This window comes from Pogonomyrmex barbatus, unplaced genomic scaffold (assembly GCF_055798465.1).
Source record: "Pogonomyrmex barbatus isolate J1 unplaced genomic scaffold, ASM5579846v1 scaffold10, whole genome shotgun sequence".
NCBI classification, from domain to species: Eukaryota; Metazoa; Arthropoda; class Insecta; order Hymenoptera; family Formicidae; genus Pogonomyrmex; species Pogonomyrmex barbatus.
The window spans coordinates 2,889,412-2,904,593 of NW_028297099.1; the positions used below are offsets into that span (position 1 = coordinate 2,889,412).

The window sequence follows — 15,182 nt, forward strand, 5'->3', positions numbered from 1 at the left end:
CGGATCCTTACTTTCCCGTTCATTCTACGCACCTACCTGTAGTAAAGAGATAAATGTTATCATACTAGAGCCGATGATATCAGTGTACCGTTATCGCGACCTGTTACCTGAATTTGAGTTCAGTCTCGTCGTGCGTATTAAAGTAATTAGTTGGTACATTATCGCTCCACGAAAATGCGACTTCGAGCATCGAAGAAGCTCGATTGCATTTTCACATTATCGAAATGGATCCTTCTTCTCGCTTGTCTCATCTCATTAACACCACATGGCATTATCGCGGAAAATAAAACCGAGACGTTCGAAAGTGCATTCGGATTGAATTTACCCGAATCGATCGAGAACCATAGTACGGGGGAAAATGTTGGTTCGCTACCGCAATTGAAAGAAGCGGAGGAGGTCTCTCATGGGAGGGAGATCGAAGACTTGGCTGAGGAAGAGGAAGACTTAACTTCTGTCGAGAAAATTGACAACGGAGAAAGTCCGGTGCAACTATTGCCGGATGAAAATGCTTTCGCAGCGAAAGGCGAGTCCGGGGCGAAATCGCCCCCCATTCAAAGCATTGCCGGTAAAATGGCAAACGAGAAGAATGGGAAATATGTAAGATACGGTAAGTAATTTGTTATCAATGGGCGTGACCATCGTTTCATAATGAATAGCAATTGAATAGCAATACTACTTGCGGAATCCTTTTTTTATCAAAAGGTTTTTTAAACAATTATGTATTTTCTGAAATATCTCTTTCTCAAAGAGACAGTGTAAAATAATCCAATCCAACGCGAGTCTCGGGTATTCGAATTCTCACTTATTTTTTTCTCCCGTACGATAAAAGACAATCCATATCGCTGCTTATCACATGGAGTGTTTATCAGTTACTCACTTTAACATGAATCGGGGATGATTCATTAGATGAGACAAGCCATTTTGGTAGATCATAAACTCATAGAACTGATGACTGATTTTAGTACAATCAAGCATGTCAATTTATTCTTTTAATATCATAATGATATCATTTGGAACTTTCATTAGAAATTTGTTATATATGTAATCAAGAATGTTTATAAACAGAAATACATGAGATATCCAATTGTGTAATATTGTTTAATTTATTTCATTCATCTTTTTAACAACGTCAATTTCATCGATATCTTTTTTTTGGTACACAGACTCGAAGTTACCTGACGCTTATAGGTACGCGCCTCGTCCGGATGACAATCCACCTTTCTATACATTAGATTCGGATAGATTGAAAGAAATTCGATCTGAATTTATGTATTGGTACTTCGATAAGGGTGGCAGCGATGATAAGGGCGATTATCAATCGGCTCTGCAGGCAACAAATCTGCAAATACACAAAAATTTGAATTTCATGTTGCCATTCTTTGGCTTTAGATACAATTATACAAGAGTACGATTGCTTTATTATTATTTATATAATTTTTAATAGTACAATTATTTGCTTAATTTTAAATTAATTATTAGTTATTTAAATTATTTATTTCTGTTAATTGTGAAATATCTAAATTATTTGAATGCGAATATGGAAATAGTTTAAAAGAATCTTATAATAAACAAAGATTTATACGAAGACAATTAAAATGTTACGTAACGTTTTAGTTAACTGTTAATGGATACTTGGAATTTAGCGATCCACCTGAGCACCTTACGTATCCACTCGTCTTTCCTATTAAGGATTGGCCAAAGAAAAATGATCCTAGCTTCATCGGCATCTTTTTCAGTAAATGTCGCATTGGGTTGTTAAGAGAAACTGATCTTGATCGAAGAAAACCGGGGGTGTATTTCAGGTATATATATATATAAAATTAAAAAATTAAAAGAGCACATCGCTCCTATTATTTTTACAATCTTATGTAAAGATTTGCGAAAATCGAAGAGATTTATGAAAGATAACTGTGTTTCTTAGGCTTGAAAGAGATTTGCAAGCGAGAACCGATCAGTTTGGCGTAGAAATGCGAGAGCGTGTTATGTGGGACATCCGCGAGGGTGTTGTCGGTGCCGATTCATTCATACCTAAGCACGCCCTTATTGCAACCTGGAAGAACATGTCTTTCACGGGTGGTATCGACTTAGCTCTTCATAAAACCAACACGTTTCAACTGATTTTAGCAACCGATGAAGTATTCACTTACGTAATATTTAATTATCTGAACCTCCAATGGACGAGTCATACTGAAGCAGGCGGTGACACGACACAAGGCGAGAATGGAGTTTCTGCATTTGTAAGTAATTGCGAACGACTGTATCCATCGCATATAAATTTTATATTACGTTTTATTTAGTTCAATTTTATTAAAATTTTATTATAATTTTATTGTTAAAAAATTAAGATATAAGATAATGCTCAGAGCAAAATAGAAATTATTTCGAGCGGAAATTCATCTAATAAAACATAAATTTACATGCAAAACTCGCAGGTGGGATTTAACGCTGGAAATGGTACTCAGAGTTATGAATATAAGCCTTACTCTCAGACGACTACGATTCGCGATTTAACGAGCAGGGGATGGGCGAACGGTTTCCCAGGTCGGCATATTTTCAGAATAGACGAGAAAATAATGCTGGGCACCTGTAACAAAGATATTTGTAAGAGCTTGATATTCTTAGTAATTATGATAACATAAAGAATGATTATTTTTATCTCTTATCGTATGATAATATACAGCTGGAGCTCATCTGCCGTTGGTTTTCGCACCGGAATCCGGAAATATGTTGGGTGGCACCGTCGTCAACATCACTGGACCGTGTTTCAACGAAAGCCAGAAAATTAAATGTCGTTTCGAGAATGAAGTAGTAATGGGCACAGTGATAGATAAGAATCGTGCGATTTGTGTACAGCCATTTTTAAAGTACGAAGGCTATATACGTTTCTACATTGCCATCGACAGTGGAACTTACGATTGGAAAGGAAAATATTTTGTCGGTATGAAATTTTTCATGTCGCCATCGCTTTTTAATGCATTTTTTTTATTATTTTCATTATGTGTGATAGTTTAATATGGTAATGTTTCTATTATTTGCAATAAAATAACGTGAAATTTCCACTTGTAGAAACCCCAGCAACGGCGACGGAGAGAATTTTTTTCACTGATAAAGAGGCCGTTCATTTGAAATATCCATCAGAAATAAAAATTACATGGAACTCGTATAATTTAACTACTAATATAGGAGCGGGGATACAAATTTCTTTGTGGGGATATAGAGAAACCAAGACGAGACCAGAGTTTGAGTATATAACGATGTTGGATGTTCGTAAAATAGATTTTACTCAAATACACTTTTGAGACAAAAGAAAATAGAATAGCAATTAGTTAAATCGCATTATATTTGTTTCAGAACACGCATACTAATGATGGCAAATATGTAATCAAACCAGATAAATATCGGAATGCGTACAATCCATACCATACGGATATGATATTCGGTTTCATCCAAATCAATTTAACCGAACCGCACTTATATTCTGGACTATCGATAACACCGTAGGTTTCAAACAACAAACAGCAAAATGATATATTTTCGATCTGTGATTCATAGATAACATTTGAATGATTTTAATTTTACGTAGGAGTTTGTGGAGCAGGCCGATTCCGCTCGGTTGGTACTTCGCCCCTCAATGGGAACAATTATATGGCTCGCGATGGGCTCAGAGACTTTGCGACAGATGGATTATGCATGATCGGTATCTCAAAAACTTTGCCGCCGAAGTAGCGCTCTGTCCTTGCATTTTAGATCACGCTTTATACGACAAAGGTCGCTTCCTTCCGGATTACAACTGCGATAAAGACTCGAATATAGACTGCTATTACAATCAGAATGCGGCTCACTGCGTAAGGACAGGTGCACCCAAGTAAGTAATCTTCCTGTAGTAATCTTCTTGAAGGAATAATTTATCCATTTTCCACGATAATCAATAGTTTCTAATTTTTTAGGCGGCCATTTGTAATTTAATAGATTGTTATCTGTATGATAGCTTTATGAAACAATTCTTGATACTGTAGCTTATGTCTTGGTATTTCAGTCTGGATGGCTCGGAACAACAATGCTGTTACGATAGAAACGGTTATCTGATGCTGACCTACGATCAGCAATGGGGCTCGCGGCCGCATCGATCTCACAATTTGGGATACTTCCCGTGGAACGAAGCTAACAAGGTCCCGACTCTCTCGCACTGGTACCACGACGTAGTGCCTATGTACGCGTGCTGTCTCTGGCAGGAAGAGCAGGCTGTCGGTTGCGAGACATTCCGATTTGAGAGGAGGCCATCGCAGGATTGCATCGCGTATCAATCGCCGGGAGTGTCGACGATATTCGGCGATCCTCACTTCGTTACGTTCGACGGCGTGGAGTACACGTTTAACGGCAAGGGCGAATTTGTTTTGCTACGAGTAAATGATATCAGAGATAAGCTCGATGTGCAGGGCAGATTCGAGCAAATGCCGAATAACATACACGGCCAGGTGATGGCGACGCATCTTACCTCAGTAGCAAGTAAGACTCGGCTATTGTATAGTACATGAAAGTTCTTGAAAAAGCTTAATTAACTTTCAGACTAAAATTAAGCTTTTAAAGCAGTTGTCCGGTATCTAATATCGCTGCATTATGTATTGCAGTGAGGGGCAATAATTCTGCCATTATCGAGGTTCGCTTGAGACCTCAACACGCGCAGTGGCGATACCGGCTCGACGTCTTCGCGGATGGTCAAAGAATATACTTTGATAGACCGTCATTAAAGTTTCAACATTTCCTCGGGGTCGTCGTTTATACTCCAACATATATATTGAATCAGAGCGAAGTTATTGTCATGTTCGACACTGGTGCTGGCGTAGAAGTCGTAGAAAATGAAGGCTATTTATCCGCTCGACTGTACTTACCATGGACATATTTGGTAAGAAATGATCGTTCTTAGTATTTGCAGCGGATTGAAGTCAAGGAACATTTTATACTATTTGCGTGAAATAGTATAAAATATACTAAATACTTATTTTTCAAAAATTTATTTTCTATTTAATTTTTTTACTAAGCGTATTAAAAGATATGATTCTTTTCATTCTAGAACAAAACCAGAGGATTATTCGGCATTTGGAATTTCGATCCTATAGATGATTTGACGAGTCCAACCGGGTATCAAGTCCCAATCGCTAGCGTGAATCATTCAGAGACTATTCACACCGACTTCGCGATACATTGGATGTTAGAGGATAAAGAGAGCAAATTATTGGGGGCAGCTTTATTTCATAGGGAATTCGGTAGAACGGCGAGTTATTACGCTAATCGGACGTTCCAGCCGGAATTTCGAAAATATCCGACAGAAATACTCCCACCGAATAGAACGTATGACATAAATCGCGCAATTGATCTGTGCGGCGAATCGTATCAGTGTCAATATGACTACGTTATGACGTTAAATCGAGATTTAGCTCACTTTACCCGAAATTACTACGATACCTATACCCAAATCAGAGCGTTGAATAAAAAGGAAAGTAAGTAAATCCGCGTGACAATCATTTCAATCATTATAAGCCTAATCTGAATACATTAAAGAACTTTTTATAAGTTGTACGCTTATTACATATGTAACATTTTAATTTTCAAGTTGTTTCCTGCGGTATACTGGAGACACCCCGGTTCGGACGTAAGAGCAATTTCCTGTTCGTCCCGGGAACGAAAGTGAGCTTCGAATGCAATCAGGATTTCATATTGATCGGTGATCAACGTCGAGTATGCACACCGGAGGGACGATGGAACACACCGGAATACGGATACACGGAATGCCTTCGTAAGTATTCCTACGCTATTATTTAACGCATCAATTTCTCACTGCAATCTCACCGTCTATCTGCTTAATGGTGGTCTTAAATGAGGTAGGAAAACAAGGAATGCAATAAGATACAATGTGTAGAGAAAGTATTTAATGTGCATTTAGCAGACTAATTAACTCGAGAAACACGAATTCCATCAATTTGTTTTAAAAGTTAAAATCGAGTCTAAGTTTACGGTCGAGCGATTAATTAACAAGAGTCTATTCTTACCGAGTTCATAAAATTGCCTAACAAACGACGTGTTGAAAAATTTGAATTTATTTTTATTTCTTTTTTTTCCCCTTATTTTTCTGATGTTTTTTTTCCCTCGCTATAACCCCGTAATCCCGTTCCTTCTTTCCTCCAAGGAGATTTTAAATTTAATATGTTTCCTCCTTTCTCGTGCTACAATTGACACTTATTGATGTAAATATAGGTCACATCGAGTACGTTCAACGTACAGCGTGGACCGTAATGGGCATTATTAGCGCCGTGATAATTCCCGTATTGGCCTGCGCCGTCGGTGGCTTTATTTATCTGAGAAAAAACCAGGCGCGGGGAGGTTCCATGAAATCTTGGCGTTATTCTGGTATCGACAATGAATCCACATTGTCGAAGCAGAACAAGCCGTACGACGATAGGGCCATTACTCCAATTAGCGACACTAGCACTATTGAAACTAATAGCGGCACTAGGAAGCGCCGTAGTTACGACAGGGTATACCGCACAAACGAACCCTTGCCCAATAGGCCGGACATTGAGTTCGAGGATAAAGAATGGGATCTGAAGGAGCCTATCTCGCCCGCGGGATCGGATTCGGGCACGGACTCGATTAGGAAAACAGGCAGCCCTACAAAAGAGAGTGACGTTTAGATGACGTTCAGATATTATCGATATGTAGCACGCAACAGTGTAATAGAAACGAAGGAATTCCAGTCAGGCGAAATTGCTTTATTTCCACGCGTCATTTTGAATTAGCATCTGTGTGTGTACGTGACCATGACAATACATCTTGATTTCAATTTCGAATATCGTACATCTTGCATACGTAGAATTAATGTCGATCGTAAATCAAATATCAATTAATTAGACGCGCGATTGATCGAAATTTATCATGAAAAATAGCAGCTGCCGAAGTCTCTTTGTTGTACGAAGATTCAAATGATATTTCAAACATAACTCCATTATCATTTCCGTATCGTTCGATGTCACATTAGTATTTTGTAGGTAATAGTATTTTGTAGATAATAGAAATAATAGAAATATTATATATACTGTTCTTGCTGTGGAATAGAAATAGTTACAATATTATTATAATTGTATTCAGTGTATACATATTATCTCATTATTAATGATAACCTAGCGTCAATTAACATAATACCTCGAACATTACATTACTCTAAGCGACAGTTAAACGCGACAACAATTATTTAATAGTATAATCGATTTATACAATTGCAATAATAGCATTTATAGCAAAGTTTAATCATGTTGTATACTTGTGTTTACATCAAGAAATATTGTAAAAGAATTTGTCTTAATAAAATTTTATACATCATTACATAAGATGACGGGAAATTTCTATTCCACATGCATGCACAGAATGTTTGAGATAACAAAGAAAGAAATAATTCATATCATTACTATGCAGTATTATAACAGCATTAGAATGGAATGGAAATTTCCACCAGAATTATGAATTTTTCCTATCTTCCTTTCTCCTCTTTCTATTTCTCATTTAAATATTTTATTTATATCTTTGCAAAAAATCCATCTAATAATAATGCTAAATATTATTAGTAGGATTAAATCGATCACAAGCTGTCAACGACGAAGCGCAAAATTTATTAATGGCCTAATATTTCGAGACTTTGCGATAAATTATATTGATTTGGTAATTTTAGATATTTAATTTTTGACAAACTAGATTATTTAAGTACGCGAAAATTCGTATACAGATTTTTTAAATGTGTTCGTGAGGTTTCCTCTCACTTCTTCTATGAACACAAACATTTTCGTATACTCAATCTACATAAAATTTCTCTTTTGCTAGCGACTCAATCTACATAAAATATCCCCTTTATTATACTATGTCAGAAAAACAATACATTGTTCCAAAGGGAGGGTTGTGTCAGATCGTGCTCTTTCGCCTCCAACTGGTGACTTAGATGTGATGCAAATCGTTCCCATCAAAAAAATTTCGATCACCTGATTACTCTTTTTATGCATTCATGTGATGTATTTTATTATGTGCAAATGCAGGCCAGCAGGAATACAGTTCCCGTCAGGCAGGCATCACCACCGGCATAGTGCTCGCTTGCTTGATCCCCATTATATTGGTAGTCATTTGTGTCGGATACCGAGCCCTGAAGAGCCGCAAGGACAGTCGAGAACAGGAGGAGATCTTAGCGAGGTATCGAATGCGCTTCGTCGTTAATTCCGAGATGCATTCTGTGTGATTGCGACTAAAACGCTATTAACGCTGTATTTCAGGACGCGGCAAGCGGAGCTGCAACGGTTACGGAAGATCGACGATGAGACGATGCCCTACAGTCCAAGTAAAACCACGGAAATCAATTAGAGGAGATTTTATATACCAAATTTTTAGCAACGTAGGACTTTTTTGTACGCTACTCTCATGTATCATTCCGCATTATTTACTTGTAATCAATCATTTACCACTCATCGGATATTATTTCATACCTAAATTTATTTAAGCATATTTACGAGAGATTAAGGTATAAATGAGCGACGTGAGTTTTTATCCTTTTATCTCTTTTAATTATAAATTTATTATAAGCTCTCCCTTCATTCCTGCATGACAATAGCAGAAGATAACATTTTTCCCTTTTTTTTTTCAAGTTATATATATATATATATACCTCATATTAACTCCAAAGATAAATAGAAAATAAATTACAAAAAGAGGAAACATTTTTTTCATATACATACCTCAAATGACGGACGGATATTTTGTCACATTCATTAAACGCTTTCTGCGGGCAAGATTTACGGGTATATCTGTAGAAGATGAATAGACGGACATCGCGCGAAACGCGTAAATGTAACACGTATTATAATAATAATAACAATAATGATAATAATAATGTGTGTAATACACATTGTATCTACATAATAGATATATAGATGCTACGGTTGGTACGGTGCCGCGACATGACTCGCCGCACGTGACAGAGACGCGGCCGCCATCTTGCGACGGGAACGAGTCGCCGGCACGTCTCTTGCCGACGGCATCGGCGTTTTACGACAGAGCTTCGGTCGCGTGGCGGTAGTTGCGGCACGTCGTTCCGCGGTGACGCGACGTTGCGTCATTTGGCGGCGAAGCGCGCTTTCTTACGTTCGAGGGGTAGGAGGGGGGAAGAGGCTATCATCTTACCGTGGCATCGTGGACTAATTGCTGATAATTTACACCGGCGCTGGTGACAATAACGGCGTCATCGCGCCTCAAGAGGGAAAGAGTGCACGACACGTCCGCGGGCGCGCGTCGCGCTCCGCGGAGAAATCGCGGCGGCACTTCCGCCTGTTCCCGAGGAACTGCGCTGCCGGATGCACGGAACGGGAGAGACGATTGTCGAGCTGGCGCTGGGTACGTGATCGTTCTGATAGTCATTATTATCATCTGCGTTGCGAAAGCTATGACGAAGCTCGCAGCAGGAATCGTGCGCGGAGCTTCGTATGCTCATTTTATTTACGAAATTTCGCTTTCCTTCGTATAAATTTATAATACTAGAAAATAATGATTCATTACTTATTTCGAGTATCGAAAACATTCATGTTCAGTGGTCGTCATACTTGAAATAAATATAATTTCCGGTATTATATATTGGCCAATGTTAAATTGGATTTCTGTAAGGACTGCATTCGAATTTTGGTTGGATTGATTTCTTTGGGAAATTAGACGAGCGCGCGAACGTCAGTATATAAATCCGTGGGAGAAGCCGGATGTGACAGTTGTCGCAGCTCCTCCTTGTCTCATTTAAATTCGGGACTTGAATAATTTGTTAACTCTCTGTTACACTTCTCGCTGCGCGGGAAAAAAATAATTAAAAGGAAAATGGAAACGCGGCGCGCTATCTGCGTCCATGAATAATCGATTCGTTCATTCAATCGTACAGCAGCACGTATCGCTATACGCGTTAACTGTGAATTGTACTCGAAGCGCATGAAAAAAAGAGATGAGCCACAATTCTGTTCGTTTTTTTTCCGTCACCGAACGTACGGGTGTACGTTACAAGCACGTCACTGTCCAAGAATGTAAACCGGGTCGCTTGTGTGCGATTAACAACCGGAAGATGGTTACAGGATGCTTCAAAAAGAACAGAACCTATATTATCCTAGACACGGCTTTAATCCCGCACGAAATATTAATTTCAAGCCTTTTGTTTTATTAATTTCCAACAATATTCTTGCACTGTATATGCTTGTTTTATCGCAATTATGTAAACGCTAAATTAATATTATCTTTCACTACGCTTCTCTCGCAACACAAATTACAATTTAATTCTTTGTTGTTAAAATTATTCGGTAGGCAATTTGTAATAAATGTTCAATATTAAAAAAAAACTCAAATTTAACTAAACGTTAAAAGTTGATAATTTAAAAACATAATATTGAAATATTCATTATTTATAAGTTATGATATTAAAGCGGAAATTAAAAATTTATAAATTAAATGAATTAATATATATATATATATATATATAAAACTTGTCAATTATAAAATTTGCATTTAATATTTAACTTACAAGTTATTAATTTCCGTGAAACAGGATTTTTTTGTGTAATTCTTTGAAGTTGCATATCGGTGATGAAAAAAAAAAAAAAAAAAACAAGAAGGCGTTTAAAAAGGAAATGTGAAATTAACGAAGATTTAATCGAGCAATAGAAAGTTAATATATAGACCTCGCTTAATTTATCGGCGCTGTTTGATATTAATGTCTGCCCATGAACGCGCGCTGAATGCTGATGCACGCATTCACGCTCGTGGGATAATTATCCCGAATTTCTACGCAAGGAATACAACATTTTCATTTACGGCGCTAATTTGCATGTATTATGATTGGTCGCGGTCGTAGTTGTTATCTGTTATAACGTGAGGAAATTGGATATAACGCATTTATAAACCCGCATGTTAAACATGATCTATTGACTTTCATCACGCATCAGTAGGTACCGAGCGAGTTGGATGAATGAAAAGTTTACGCATCTATTAATAATGCCTCGCACTACCAAGATATTATTAGGCACTGATCAAATTTACCGTGTGCAATGATGGTCTTTTTACAAACTGGCTTTGCTATTTCGCACGTTTCAAGTTTGCCTATAATTAGACGAAACTTTACTCAGCCTTTCCTTATCAGAGGCATCGAAGATAATGTTCCTCTGCAAATCGCAAGTGCATAGAGTTTTCTCACTTTTGAAATATGAAGACACGAGAGATGTCGGTGTGACGAATTAATTCTTCTCTTTTTTCCCTAGATTCCAACGTCTAGTCTAATTTATTCGCGGCATCATATCACGAATTGGGAAATATGTGCGGCACATTGCAATGGCTCGATCATGGCTAGGATGTCTGTGCGGTATCTTAGTACCATCCGTGATCTTTTATCTGTACCTGCTGTTGAACGGTAATTGTACGATGTCGTTATCGATATCGATATCGATTTCTCTTTAACACTGAAAAGCATCAGAGAAACGTTGTTTCCAGTTCCCTCCGCGGAGATAGGCAAATCGAGCGTCGGAGGGAAGTGGCGATCGCTATCGGTGGGGGTGGAGAGATCGAGTTTGCGGGCGGAAGAACGCTCTCCCGAACGATCGCAGTTAAAAAACAATTTTGAGGTAAACGCTCGTAAACCTTATACTTCCATCAGCGTCCACCGTACGCCGACGAGTGATGTTCTATATTTTCAAGGTGAAATGCGACACGATACACGTAGCCATGGTGTGCGCCGGATACAATTCAACCTTCGCCCTCGTAACCGTAGTGAAGTCCATTCTGTTTTATCGCACGAATCCGTTGCATTTTCATTTGCTCGTCGACGAAATTGCGAGGAAAACGCTCTCGACTCTGTTCCGAACGTGGGATTTGCCACATGGTTTGTACGCTTTTACGACAGGACACGCACTACCCCTTTGTGACGTACGCGGAAGCAGAGAAACCTAATTTTTATCCATGTCTGTTAACATGGCGCATAAAACACGATGTGTATATTCGTAAAAAAGAGAAAAAAATCATTTTTTTTTTCCGACGTAAATATAAAATGTATTTAATTGAATTTGTTAAAAAAGTTCAATATGTGTAGTTGTGCGCGTAAAGTTTTATTAAAATGGAGATTTTCAAAAAAGAGAGAGAGAGAAAGAATAAAAAGAAAAAGTTTTCTTTTATATAATATACAAGTATCGGATAGATGCATGTCAGGTGAAATCTCTCCTCTCCGAGTCTCTGATTGTTTGAAGGGATTATTTTTAGTCAACGTAACGTTCTACAAGGCTGAGATTTGGGTGCCGAGGGTTTCATGGATACCGAACAAGCACTATTCGGGGGTGTATGGTCTCCTGAAGTTGATACTGCCGGACGCGATGCGAGAGGACAGAGTGCTCGTGCTGGACACGGACGTGACCGTTTTGAACGACATGCAGCCGTTGTGGAAGATGTTCGAGAGTTTCTCGGCTGGTCAGACATTAGGTCTGGTCGAGAATCAGAGTAACTGGTACGTAAAGGCGTTGTCATACGGGCAGCGCCCGTGGCCGGCTCTAGGTCGTGGATTCAACACCGGCGTAATGCTGATGCACCTGCGACATTTACGCGACGGAAAGTTCGCGAGCTCCTGGGAGAGCATAACCAAACGCGTGCTCAGATATATACCAGAGACCAGCCTGGCCGACCAGGACGTGATAAACGCGGTGATCAATGAGCAGCCGAGTATCGTGTACCAGATAGAATGTACCTGGAATATACAGTTGAGCGATCACACGATAAGCGACACGTGCTATCGTGACACGAATCGCATAAACGTACGTCCCGTCCTATTGTAATTTCGATTATGCCTTCGTTGAGAGCGTGGGTGGAAATCGATCGATCTTTGACCGAGCGCGTCATTTCACTTTTAGATTCTCCATTGGAATTCTCCGCGAAAGCAAGACGTTCACAATAAGCACGTTAACGAGTTTCGAAAATTGCATCGGGTCTTTCTTGAGATGGATGGCAATCTGTTACGAAAGCGCTTATTCGGCTGTGACAAGCACGAGAGCGTGCTTCCAGTGAGTTAAGAGAGAAAAAGCTTCTAAAATCCTCTGGTATTTTTATTTAATGCAACTGTAACGATTCCTCCGTCACACCCACAATTTTTTGTTTTTTTTTTTTAGTACAACGAGTCGAACCCTTGTCGAGAATTTGAGAAGGGCGCTACTCTTCTGTATCGTACACATCCTTTTCTTCTCGAATACGAATACAATGTATATTCGCCGACTGACGTTGCCCTGGTCACTCAGTGTAGCGTCGAAAGGATACCACTATTGGAAGCATTATCGAAACACTGGCCGGGAACTATAAGCGTTGCGCTTTACTTGACCGATGCGGAGGTTCAGAATTTCCTGGATTTCGTGCGGAGCTCCGCGGATTTGCGGACAAGAAGAAACATTGCTTATCACGTCGTGTACAAAGACGGGGTACGTTGTGCTTTAACCTTTAAAAGGCATCAGTGAATTTATAGTTTAAACGCAATGAAAGGGAGGACGTGATTTTTTAAATATTAAATTAACTTCTTTCATACTTTTAAAATTAAGGATGTTATATTTCCTAAAAGACTGCATACTTCTTATTGATTGTACAAATGTAATTTATGCCATATTACATTCCTGGATGAAAATATCATAGTGTGTCATGTTTGTATATTTTTGGATATCATATTATTTCTAGATGAGTAGATTTTATATTTCTGGAATTTCTATTTTCTAGATGATTTAATAACTGACTTCTTTTTTTATCCGAGTTATTATTTTCACTTAGGATCTTTACCCTATCAATTATTTAAGGAACACTGCGATGTCATACGTACCAACTCCATTTGTCTTCCAACTTGATGTCGATTTTTTGCCGCAGTTTGGATTGTATGAAAATGTTATGAATTATATTAACCTATTAAAGATCAACGAATCGGACAAAGTAGCTTTGATCGTGCCAGCCTTCGAAACTGAACGTTATAGGTAATTCCTTGTTGTAAATATCAAGATAGTCATCTTTTTTTTTCTTTTTTTTTTTTTTTATCAAAAAAAGTTGCCTCTTACAGGTTTACGTTTCCCGCCAATAAAGAGGAACTACTGAAGTTTCTTAAACGCGGTATTTTGTACACGTTTCGCTATCATGTTTGGACACAAGGACATGCTGCCACAAATTACAGCTTTTGGCGAAATAGCACGGAGCCTTACCAAGTGCGTGCAGGATCCGTAATTAGAAGAACGTTGATGACGCCGGATTTGGCGATGCCCTATGCATTATTAAATACATTATTAAACATATATGATAGATATATATGCATGTTAGAAAATAAAAATATGAATGTATAACGAATGGATCATTGTAGGTTTCATGGGAGCCGGATTTCGAACCTTACATAGTAGTTTCGAAATCCGCTCCGCGATACGACACGAGGTTTGTTGGATTTGGTTGGAATAAAGTTTCCTATGTGACCCATTTAACGGCGCTAGATTATAAGTAAGCCGCAATAATTTTATTCATTTCGGATAATGAAATATGTGTGGAAACGATCTGATCAATATAATGCACGATTTAAATCGAAGTCTGAAATTGCAGATACATTGTTTTACCAGATACTTTTATTATTCATCGGCCTCATGCTCCTAGCTTAGACATCGGTAAATTCAGAACAGATTCTGTTTATAGAAGGTAATAACAAAGACATTTTTTTTATAAATTCACTAGAAAATTACATTATAATAAAATAGCCAGACGTTTGTCCGTCGTACGATTTTTTGCAATTTTTTATTTTTTAATTTTAAATTCTATTCATTTTATAGATGTCTTAAAAAATTAAAAGATCAATTTGTTGAAGAATTGGTAGCAAAATATGGCGAGACTGCATTGTCGAAACTAAAGAAAGAAACCAAAGAAGAAAAAGCCTAAGAAATTATATAATGTTTAATGTTAACGTATAATTTTGACGCATAAGATATAATGAAATGTATGAATTCATTATATTTTTACTAAAAATCTCTATATTATGAAATGATCAGAAAAATCTATGTATTGCAGCTATTTTCTTAATAAAATATACATTCTTTTAAATAAAACATGCGTTGTTCGTTTATTAATTTCAAATAACTCGA

General features: G+C 38.0%; 2 protein-coding genes and 1 long non-coding RNA gene across 8 annotated transcripts; 2 read left to right on the plus strand and 1 right to left on the minus strand.

Annotated features, from left to right (window-relative positions):
* Positions 1-17: 17 nt before the first annotated feature.
* On the plus strand, positions 18-8,748 carry mesh (sushi domain containing 2 mesh). Of its 2 annotated transcripts, XM_011646564.2 has the most exons (15): positions 18-607; positions 1,164-1,405; positions 1,615-1,802; positions 1,922-2,237; positions 2,433-2,601; positions 2,681-2,938; positions 3,067-3,263; positions 3,352-3,497; positions 3,584-3,865; positions 4,037-4,506; positions 4,629-4,903; positions 5,072-5,498; positions 5,612-5,794; positions 8,079-8,229; positions 8,310-8,748. In XM_011646564.2, the coding sequence occupies exons 1-15, from the start codon at positions 175-177 to the stop codon at positions 8,395-8,397; spliced, it is 3,825 nt and encodes a 1,274-aa protein (XP_011644866.2). In that variant the 5' UTR covers positions 18-174; the 3' UTR covers positions 8,398-8,748. The 2 variants fall into 2 exon arrangements, with proteins under 2 accessions (XP_011644866.2, XP_011644865.2); XM_011646563.2 differs by lacking the exons at positions 8,079-8,229; positions 8,310-8,748 and adding an exon at positions 6,253-7,229.
* Positions 1,080-9,046, minus strand: LOC148937867 (uncharacterized). 2 transcript variants are annotated; one of them, XR_016137870.1, is made up of 4 exons: positions 8,769-9,046; positions 2,484-2,584; positions 1,608-2,229; positions 1,080-1,339 (listed from the first exon to the last, which is right to left on the minus strand). It is a non-coding gene; the product is annotated as an uncharacterized LOC148937867 (long non-coding RNA). The 2 variants fall into 2 exon arrangements; XR_016137869.1 differs by having other exon boundaries at positions 2,418-2,584; positions 8,769-9,045.
* Positions 9,047-9,133: 87 nt separating this feature from the next.
* LOC105432001 (xylosyl- and glucuronyltransferase LARGE1) lies at positions 9,134-15,146 on the plus strand. 4 transcript variants are annotated; one of them, XM_089070341.1, is made up of 12 exons: positions 9,134-9,423; positions 11,316-11,470; positions 11,545-11,675; positions 11,749-11,932; positions 12,307-12,851; positions 12,948-13,097; positions 13,203-13,505; positions 13,846-14,042; positions 14,126-14,267; positions 14,420-14,550; positions 14,637-14,742; positions 14,874-15,146. In XM_089070341.1, exons 2-11 carry the CDS (start codon positions 11,386-11,388, stop codon positions 14,698-14,700), a joined length of 1,932 nt encoding a protein of 643 aa, XP_088926467.1. In that variant the 5' UTR covers positions 9,134-9,423; positions 11,316-11,385; the 3' UTR covers positions 14,701-14,742; positions 14,874-15,146. The 4 variants fall into 4 exon arrangements, with proteins under 4 accessions (XP_088926467.1, XP_011644860.2, XP_011644864.2 ...); XM_011646558.2 differs by having other exon boundaries at positions 9,135-9,423; positions 14,650-14,742; XM_011646562.2 differs by having other exon boundaries at positions 9,137-9,423; positions 11,316-11,464; positions 14,650-14,742.
* The last annotated feature ends 36 nt before the right edge of the window (positions 15,147-15,182 follow it).